The sequence below is a fragment of the Nuphar pumila genome, chromosome 3 (genome assembly GCF_984573655.1).
Source record: "Nuphar pumila chromosome 3, dmNupPumi1.hap1.1, whole genome shotgun sequence".
Lineage (NCBI taxonomy): Eukaryota > Viridiplantae > Streptophyta > Magnoliopsida > Nymphaeales > Nymphaeaceae > Nuphar > Nuphar pumila.
In genome coordinates, this window is record NC_143251.1 from 111,841,891 (window position 1) to 111,852,185 (window position 10,295).

The 10,295-nt window shown below is 37.3% G+C and overlaps 1 protein-coding gene across 1 annotated transcript; it reads left to right on the plus strand.

Annotated features, from left to right (window-relative positions):
- Positions 1–6,795: 6,795 nt before the first annotated feature.
- On the plus strand, positions 6,796–7,605 carry LOC149843316 (uncharacterized). Its single transcript, XM_090000883.1, has one exon. The coding sequence runs from the start codon at positions 6,796–6,798 to the stop codon at positions 7,603–7,605; it is 810 nt and encodes a 269-aa protein (XP_089857009.1).
- The last annotated feature ends 2,690 nt before the right edge of the window (positions 7,606–10,295 follow it).

Sequence of the window (10,295 nt, forward strand, 5' to 3'; positions counted from 1 at the left end):
TGTCAGGGTATAGATAGACCCTAATGCACCAAGTCCACCCAATCCGTAGCTCGTCTGCCAAAACTTTCAACATAAAAGTTATTCCTAACATGTTTTTCTGTCATTTTCCAAAATTTTGGTATTTTTGGAACTTTCTCAGTATTTTTCCCGAAAATTTATTTTCTATCTGACAGATTCCAATATCCAGAAAAACCAGAGATTCGGGTCTCTGATAACAGTGTGCGCATTTTCAAACCATAACCCGAATCCCAATGATGAAAAAAGATTAAATTTTTTTCTATTTGTCAGAGACATTTTCTCACAATTTCAGTCTTTTTTCCATATTTTCTACCGAAACCTGTCTGTTTCCCCTAAATCCTAGAGTCGCCGGATTTCGATCCGACTTGCCGGAGTGGTACAACTCCGACCATAGGTCAAAACTAAAAAGTGTAAAAGGCAAAAATCTTTTCCTAACTGTCCTCTATCACCCCATAAAATTTGGAAATTTTTTATGGAAGTTTAATATCTTAAATCCCCTTTAGAATCAGCATTTTAGGCAAAATTTTGATTTTCTTAGGATTTTAACTATTTTCCATATTAAAAAAAATACAAAAAATATATTTTCGAAATCCATTCTGTTTTTAGGGTTATTTTAGGTGTCCATGCCAAATTTGGCTTAATTACAAGTTCATTTGATTTACATGTTAGTTTATCTTTAAATTCAGAAGAAAAAATCATGTTAAATTTGATATTTTATGATATTTTCGTCATTTTAGGGTTTTTATCATGTACATGAGCATGTAAAATCATATTAGGGTTAATTTTAATCTCATTTGCATTTCATATTTTTCAATTTTGCAAAATTTATTTCAGAAAACCCTGGTTTCAAGGCCATAGTCTTGTTATCAGGGGTATTTTGGTCATTTTAACCATAATTTCGAAATTTCAATTTCTGATTTCATAAATTTTCATGCATATCATCATATTTCATCATATTAAGTTTGATTTATTTCATTTGATTTTCAAAATTCCAAAATCTACAAAAATTCTTTTCAGAAAACCCTGATTTCAAGGTCATCAAGGGCATTTTGGTCATTTTGACCCCAATTTCGAATTTTCAAGTTTATTTTCAAAATTTATTCATTATTTATCATGTTTGTATCAAAGGGGGTATGAATTTTGGTTTATATCTGAATAATATCCGATAATTTCCCATATTTTTTGGATAAATTCAAAAAAACATACATTTTTGTGCTAACCTTGTTTTCCAGTTTTGCAGGAACATTCAAGAAGAAGATTTAGTTGTTTTTTTTATTTATTTTATTCAATTCAATGTAAAAAAAATCAATGTAATATTTGGAATAAGAGTTACTTTTCCACTTAGAATAGAGTTTCATTGCATATAGTTTAATTTCTGCAAATTTCAATATTTGATGTATGATTCATGCATATTTATTTCAAAATCACTATGGTTTACACGAATGACACATGCACAAGCTCTTATGGAGTTTATAAACTCGGTGGGATTCATATTTATGGCCATAGTCAGAATACGAAGAAAACCAAGATTTATGATCTTCATATTAGCCACATTCAGCCTACACTCTTAGGCTAACTTCAAAAATGCACTGCATTTCTCCAAGTTTCAAAAGGATTTCCCAATTTCTCAATTGAAGTTCCATTTTCAAATTCATATTCATTCATTCATATTATTCAAATTGCATTGTTTTCAAATTCATTTTCAAACTTCAATTTCAAAAAAATCAATTTTCTCAAGGATTTACCAAGTTTTTCTCAGGATTTGATTTTCTCAGAATCCTAAGTTTTCAAATGAGATTTCAAAGCATTTCCCAAGTTCAAATAAAGATTTTCCAATGTTTTAAAATTCTCAAATTTTAAAATCCTAAGTTTTCAGAAATCGACTTTCTCAGATTTCCCATTTTCCTGAGAATCCAGTTTCCTAAGAATCCATTTGTATTTCAAAAGTCATTTTCCAATGAATTTCTTGATTTTCTCAAAATTTTCAAATCTATTTTCTTAGAGAAAGCAAATTCCAAATCTCAAAAATCGATTTTTCCAAGATCCAACTTTTCCTGAGAAATTTCTTTCCAATGCAAATTTCTGACTTCAAAGAAATTCAATGATTTTCCCAGGAATTCCATTTCAAGCACTTTTCCAGTCATTTTCCAGTTGCATTTCAATTTTCCAAAGCAAACATCATGTTTTTCAAAATTTGCATTATTTTCAAAATTTCATAGCACAAGCCTGATTCTTTGTGCATTCTAGGAAAAATAGAGCATAATTTAGATATTTGAGTCAAGTTAGAGCGCATAATTGATCCTTGGTTCAATTACCTCTGGTAAAGGCGCCAGGAACGGTTGAACCTTGTACCGACAGGCGGATCCCATTCCACAGAATTTTCCTGCAAATTTTTAAAAACGGAAGCGAGTAATTTTCAAAACAATTTTCAAAACTTTGGTCGAGTTTGACTCGCGAAATTCGTTTCTCTCTCGCAAGAGAGGGGAAAAATTTTGCGATGATAACAGCACGTAGGTGCATCTCACTGAACACTTGCAAGTGTCTGGATGGCTAGCGCACACAAGCATAGTCTGTCGCTCGCGCATGTAGGCACGATATCCAGAAGGCGCTCGATGCATCATTGAGCACACAAGTGTTGTCTTGTATGTGCACATATGCACACTCCTAGCAAAATGCATGCATGCATCACACGATATATGCGTACTCAAGCGCGCAGTGTTGTTGCACATTCAGGTAGCTGCTTGTAGGCTAGCACTCGTAGGTGCCTCGACAGAAATGCACACAGTTGAGTGATCATGCATATATTTTACACTTTATTTGTACTATTGTATGCATGATCTAGTGAAAATTGCATTAAAAACTCATTCTTATTAGCATTGTTGAGAAACTGCTTTGAAATTGAAAATACAAGAAAATCGCATATTCCAGAGATTGCCCTGCATTTTTTAGTGTTTTACCTCATTTAGAATTTTCTAACTTATAGTTTAATTAGATTAGGAGTTGGTGAATTAATTTTAATTAGTTTAGAAGTTGTTTTTATGGAAAACATGTTTTCAGAGGAAGACCTGTTTTAGAATTTCTGAAAATTTTTGGGACATCTATAGAAAAATGTGTTTTGACCTAGGAATTAGTATAAATAATATTTTTAGACCTGCAGCCCACGTTTTTCCCTCTTTAAAAAATGCAGACCGCTTCTCCCTCTTCTCTTCTCTTCCTCCTCCTCTTCATTCCCAATCGGTTCTCCCTCATTCTCCTCTTTTCCTCCTTTTGATTCATCTTGATTCTAATCTTTTTCTGTTGTCGGTTCTTCTTGCCTTGATCAATGGAGGTGTGGGTTGCTCAAAGGAAAAACTATTTTTCTTCTCAACCCCTTCATCGAAAGCAGATCGTGAGGTTTGCTTCTTCTCCCCCATCTTCGTAGTATTTAGGATCATTGCATGCATCATAGTTGATTTTTTTATCATCCTCATCACATATAGCATGATTTGATTTCTATCTTGTTTTATTTTCATCATATTAGATTAGACATATATTGCGTTATCGATATTTTAGTGATTGTCATTTTCTGAAGTAGTTGTAGCATAGCAAAATCTGCTTAGTGTTAGTTTTTTTTATTATATTTTTTTATCTGCCATAATCAGAGATAACTGGCGTGCACTAATCAAATGGACCAGGTTGTGGATCGGTTCATGCCTTAAAAAAATAATAAAATAAAAAATTATAGAATCTTTCTTTTAGCCAATCCAGAGCAACGTACACGATCACACAAATCACGCTCGATCAGATTATTGCGGGGTCAGATATAACAAATCTCATCTGATCTGATCTGCGTGCTCTCTCTTGATCACGTAGATCAGACTCGATTACCGTACGCCCCAATTGAGTGCCCGATTAGTTTGCTGGCAGCAACCGCACGGTCTCTCTAGCACCCAACACAACGTGATCTCCAAATCAGGATCAATATATGGTCTGCATGCTCATCGTGCCTTTGCATACTGTATCATCTCGTGTATTTACAGTTTTGTTTCTTAGTTTAATGTAGCATGTTAGTTAGCTTCAATTAGTTTCTCTTAATAATTAGATTAAGATTTCTTGTCGTTCATTAAACTTCTTGCGTATTTCATTAAGTTTGGTTTAGTTCATTGTTAATTAAATTAAATTAGATTGTTTAGTCAAGTTCATGTCAACATTTTCTTGAATAATAGTTGTTTCAAATTGATTAGTTATTTTCATAGTCGTTAATTAGTTAGTTGTTACATAGTTTCAATTTGTTATTAGTTGTCACATTGAATAGTTGTTTGTTAGTAGTTAGTTTCACTATTTTGTCTTTTAGTGTAATGGTTTGTTTAGTATAGTTAGTCATTTCTTGTCAGTTTATTTCTTGTTTTTGTGATTTTTATTCACACTAACATTAGATTTTTTTGTAGTTTCTCTTTTATTTTGTTTGTTTTGTGTCTTTATTTTTTTAGGGAAGCATTCAAACGTGCGATGAACCCTCAAGGAGCCCTCTGAGGTCTCGAAAAGGTCCCTAAAAGGCTCTTCAAGCCCTTCAAGCAACCCTCAAAAGAAATGAAAGATTATGGCAACAACAAAAGGGATGAGCAACTTGAGCATTGAAGACCTTTTTCTTTTATTTTTAGTTTAGGGTTTATTTTATTTAATTAATTTCATTGGGTTTGTAATAAGGCCACTTTATTTTTATTTGTTTAAGCCCTCAGCAGAGGGCCGCACTCTCATTTATTTAATTAATTATTTTTATTTTCAAGGCAATAAAGAGTAGATTAGTTTTATGTGGAATACAAAGTGTTTCTTCTGTTTCTTGAGATTGACCTGAACTCCACTATTCGTGTGAGCAGATTTTTAGTATTTGGTGTTTGACTTTCACACTGTTTTTATTGAGAATATTATTTTAAAAATCTATTTCATAAAACTTACACCAAAATTCTGGCATCGTTGCGAGGAACGGCAGAAGATATGAGTATTCACTTTATTGGCTATTGTGTGTTCTCATTTTACTTAGGATTGTTAGTTTCCATTTTGTTACTTATTTATGACTGCTAATTTATTTTTCATGTTCATTAACTAGGATTGCTAGTTTGCTTTTGTATTTAGGATTTTTAGAATCACGTTGCTTGTGCGCCATAGCGACCAGTTTACTTTTCCGGCACGACCCACCTAGTAGGTTTTTCATATATGGTGATTGTGCATGATTGGTACCGTGCTCATAGTTTGCTTTTTCACAAAATATCTATTTGGGTGCAAGTGTGTGGTGCATGTTTACTGTTTTTTTGCTTTATTTTATTTTGTCCACTTCATGGTTTGTTGTGTTTTGATCACATTTGCGTATTAGGTAAGTAGAAAACCCCTCTTTAGGATGGTTGCTATACCGGTCTACTCTCAGGTGTTTGCAAGGGCAACGCTCGCTTGACCTCAAGCTTGTGGACACTTTAGAGGACCCCAAATCTCTTGTTAGGAAAGCCCACAGACCCGACCCCATGGTTGAGGATCAGCAATTGACTCGTCCTCTTAGGGAGTACTCCATTCCCAATGCTTACACTTACATCATGAGACCTGATGTAAGAGCAAACCATTTTGAAATCAAGGCCAATGTCATTCAAATGATACCCTCTTTTTATGGCCTTATCAACGAAGACCCCTACCGTCATCTCAATGAGTTCCTCGAGATCAACTCTATGGTGTGGATCAATAATTTTGGGGATGGCGTGTTAAGGTTATCATTGTTCTCGTTCTCCCTCAAAGACAAAGCTAAGCATTGGCTAAAGGCCTTAGATACAATTCAAATTACTACTTGGGAACACATAAAACAAGAGTTTCTCAAGAAATACTTCCTGATTGGTAAGATGAACCAATATCAAAAAGTCATCACCAGCTTTTTGCAAATTGAGGAAGAACAGTTTCATGAGACTTGGGAGAGGATGAAAGATCTTTTCTAAAAGTGTCCCCACCACTAGGTGCCTCGCTAACAACTGGTGCAATACTTTTATGATGGCTTGACCGAGAATGATAGACAGATTGTTGATTCTGCGTATGGAGGCACATTCATGCTCAAGAGCGAGGATGAGGCATGAGCCCTATTTGAAATGTTGAGTGAAAATGCTATGTACCATGCCCTGTCCTCGAGACTTGATAGAACCATATTTGTTCCTAGTGGTCCTAAAAAGAGAGGGATTTATGAATTGCAAATCAAAGTGGACCAATTGACCAGGACAATTGATCAATTACTAGTCAACCTAGCTTCATTAAATCACGTAGAAAAAAGTGTGTGAGTTATGCGTTAGCCCTGCACACTATGTTTCAAACTGCCCTGCAGCGCCACTCTATTTTGAATTTGTTCAAAAGCAAGTGAAGGCTACCCAAAGTTTCTCCAGATCGGTGCACGATCCATATGCACCCACCTATAACCCTGGATGACGAAACCACTCCAACTTTGCGTAGAGTAATCCACAAGCCCCATCTCATATGTCTTCCCAAACACAGACCAGACTGAGTAACTTCTCACAAGGTTACCCACGTTCCACATTCTCTCAGGCCCCTCCCCAGCTTAGCTTGTCTTCTCCTCAAGAGCCCACAACGAGCCAGATCTTTCAGGAGAAGCTTCTCGAGGCCTTCTCTGACATCAATGCCAACCTCGGTTTCCATACGCAATCGATAGCGAAACTAGAAACTCAGATGTGATAGTTGGCTGAGGCCTTGAGCAAGCGAAGCAAGGGACGCCTTTCAAGTCAGTTTGTTGTCAACCCGAGGGGTAAAGAACCCATGCACCATAGCCTACATATCACAGAGTCTTATCAAGAGCAGACCAACTCTATTATGATCCTTCAAAGTGGGAAGGAACTCCACCCTACTCAGAAGAAGACTAGAGAGCCCAATGATAGACCTATTGACCAGTCGATATCTCCTACCAGGCCTAAGGAAAGCGAGCAAGACCCACGACCTATGCCTTCTCCTTCGTATATTCCTAAAGCCCCATTTTCTCAAGCTTTAAAAAACCTGAATGATTTTGGCAAGCAGGAAGCTAGAATGCATGAAATGCTTGACATATTCAAGTGTGTTCATATAAATCTCTCCCTGCTGGATGCCATCCAACAAGTATCCGCCTATGCAAAGTTTCTTAAGAAACTTTGCATGCAGAAGAGAAAATCGAGATCGCTGCCCAAGAAGATCTTATTGACTGAGCAGGTGAGCTCTGTGTTTGGACACCAAGCCCCACCTAAACTTAAGGATCCAGGGGCATCGATCATCTCTTGTGTCATAGAAAATATGACCATCGAACATGTATTGCTCGATCTTGGGGCAAGTGTGAATATACTGTCGAGTTCCTTTTATGACACTTTTAGGATTAATGATTTAAAGCCCACGATTACCATCTTACAATTAGCCGATAGGTCTACCAAGCTCCCCCATGAAATCTTGGAAGACGAGTTAATCAAGGTCGATAACTTTTATTTTCCTATTGATTTTCTCATTCTGGACATGGAGGGCACTGATGTCGCTCACCAGACCCCCATCATTTTGGACAGACCATTCTTGGCCACTGCCAACACTCGTATTGATTGTCGTACTTGAGAGATGGATATTTTTTTTGGCAACAAGTGTAACGCCCCAGAATGCCAGTTTGGAAAATCCTTTAGATTTTTAGAGTAAATGTTTTTTTGAAATACTTTGCGCAAGCAGAGAAACTACAAGGAAAAAACAAGTGGAAACTCTGGGAGGGTTACAGAGTGAGCAACAAGAAGAAACATTTTATTTATCATATTTTACAAGATGATACAACATTTTCCTTTTTACAAAAACAATTGCCAAGATCTTCAACATTCTAGAAGTGTAGGTTCAGTCCTCCACCGCACATCGAGCTCCATCGCACCATGAGAAGCAAAACACCTGTAGCCTCATAAAACGGGGTCAATACTCTTGCAAGTTGGTGAGATAAACCAATCACAATATACCAATTGTAGAAAATTGAAAGCAAAGCTATCATGCAACACGTAACATTATCATTCATTCACCATGATTTCACAGGTATAACAATAAGCAAATATAGAGATAGTAAGCAAACTGAAAGCAGAGCCATAAGTGATAACAACTAGTAATAACATGCTTTTAAAACATAAATCAATGCAATTAACCGAATTATGCAAGTAAATAGTACAAAGTTACATGCATCACTATGAGACAATTTGAAAACCCTTGACCTAAGTGAGTGATGTCTTAACATTTCATAATCAGACATGTGCATAAGAGGAAGGGTATATGAAAACACGTATCTCATACATAAGTGAGCTCCACTCACGAGGTGGGGTCATCGCCCACACAAAATTCTCCAAGGAGTTCCAACATTCACGAAGTCTCCTAAGACCATTATAACTTCACCATAAGCCTCGAGTCCCCTTGTACTCACGGGACGCATTGAGTGCCTAAAATGATTCGTGTGTCCACAATAACAAAAACGAAAGTATGTTAGTATATATCTGCATACTTGTTTTCGTTCTAGGATGTGCGACAATGCACAAATTTTGAGTTAATTCATAGTAACACTACGACACTTAACACATTATGCTTCACTAAGTAGTTTATGAGGTGCCAAAGTGCAGGTGAAGTGCGATAAGAATAATGCTACATTTGCATCAATTCGAGCGGAGTGTTATGATTCGACAATGCTCTAGGCTTCTTATATATATATTTTTCAATAATCTTTTATCATTCCTTTACACGCTTAATAAGGTGTCACCATTTGCAATTACACAACATTCATCACATGATATGCAATCATTATCATAATTAATCAAAGTAGCAGGAAGTGAGCATATATGTGAATCATGGTGAAACAATTTGATTATCTGAAATAATAAAACAAAGGCAACTACGACAAGTGAGAAACAATAAAGGATTACACTAAGAAGTAAACAAAAATGCTAAGCACTAACATACTACGCAGGTATCTCAGACATTTACGCAAATGAACAAGAAGATACAACTCTAATATCATAACCAAAACAGGCAATAAGATCAATGATCTAGCTACTAGCATGATTATGGAATCAACAATTATTATTCAATGGCATCAATGAGTATTTCAATGAATATGTATCCAGAGCAAAACACCTCTAGAGTCATATCACACGAGGTGTGAAAGTACGCGGGACACCACATTTTTGACATAAGTGAGCTCAACTCACGAGGTGGGTCTATCGCTCACAACTCCTCCTCAAGGAGTTCAACAACCACGAGTCTCTATGACATGGGTGTTGCACTATCATCGACATGCCTAATACGTAATCAATCACCGCCACATGCCATTATTCCATGTTATTTCACAATTGAGGGTCATCCTATCCACGCAACTAGAAATCATGTGCGCGAGAAGTGCGTAAGTGTCAAGTAGCATAAGCATACATTGGGAACATAGTGCCCGATTTATTGAACCATTTCTTTCAATTAATTCCAACTAAGAGCGAAAACATTACGCAAGTAGCTCCCTTATATTCTTTTCATCATAACACCGCATATGACATTAATTTCCTATTTGTATTTTGCAAGCCACACAACCGCATCCAACGCCAACAAATAACGCACATAAGTGACATATGTGCAAGGTCTATGTATGGTGCGTACGTTTTATCTCGTAAAGGTGGAATTATGTGCAAAAGTGTGACACCACCACTATGCCATGTGCAAGTTACCCTTCATACACATTTTTTTGAAAACATAACTGCATACCTCAATCCACAACGCTAAAATGACCATATTAATAGGATTTAATGGGGCCACGGAATTACTGTCGTCTAGGCTCACATGCAGTCCAATAGGCTGCAGCCATATGACCAGTTATCATAGCAAGAACCCTGGCACAAAATGGTTCTCATGGGTGGGGGAAACCAGCGAAGTGAGTGCGGGTCTGGTCCAGACCCGACCCACTTGTTCACGATGCCATGGTGCCATGGAGCACCACACAATGTAGGGCTTGGTTAGGCAGCCCTACTGATCCAAAAGGGGTGCAGTAGCCTAGCCGTAGGGCAGCTGCAATCGGTTGCTGCAATCGGCTGCTGCGGGGACCCGAACCACCTGGACTGAGTGACCTTGGTCCAGGGGGGAAAGCCATGGGTACGGGTTGCGACAACAAAGGATAGCCCAGGTCTGGACCGACTGGTCCAGACCCATGTTGGGCTTGCTCAGACCTTGAGCAAGGTCTGGACCGGGTGTCCAGACCTAGGTGTGGCCCTACCACCATCGAAAGGAGAGGTGCAGGCCCACGGCCT

Coding starts and splice junctions, on each gene's coding strand:
- LOC149843316 (XM_090000883.1), top strand. CDS start 6,796: ATGCACCATAGCCTACATATCACAGAGTCTTATCAAGAGCAGACCAAC.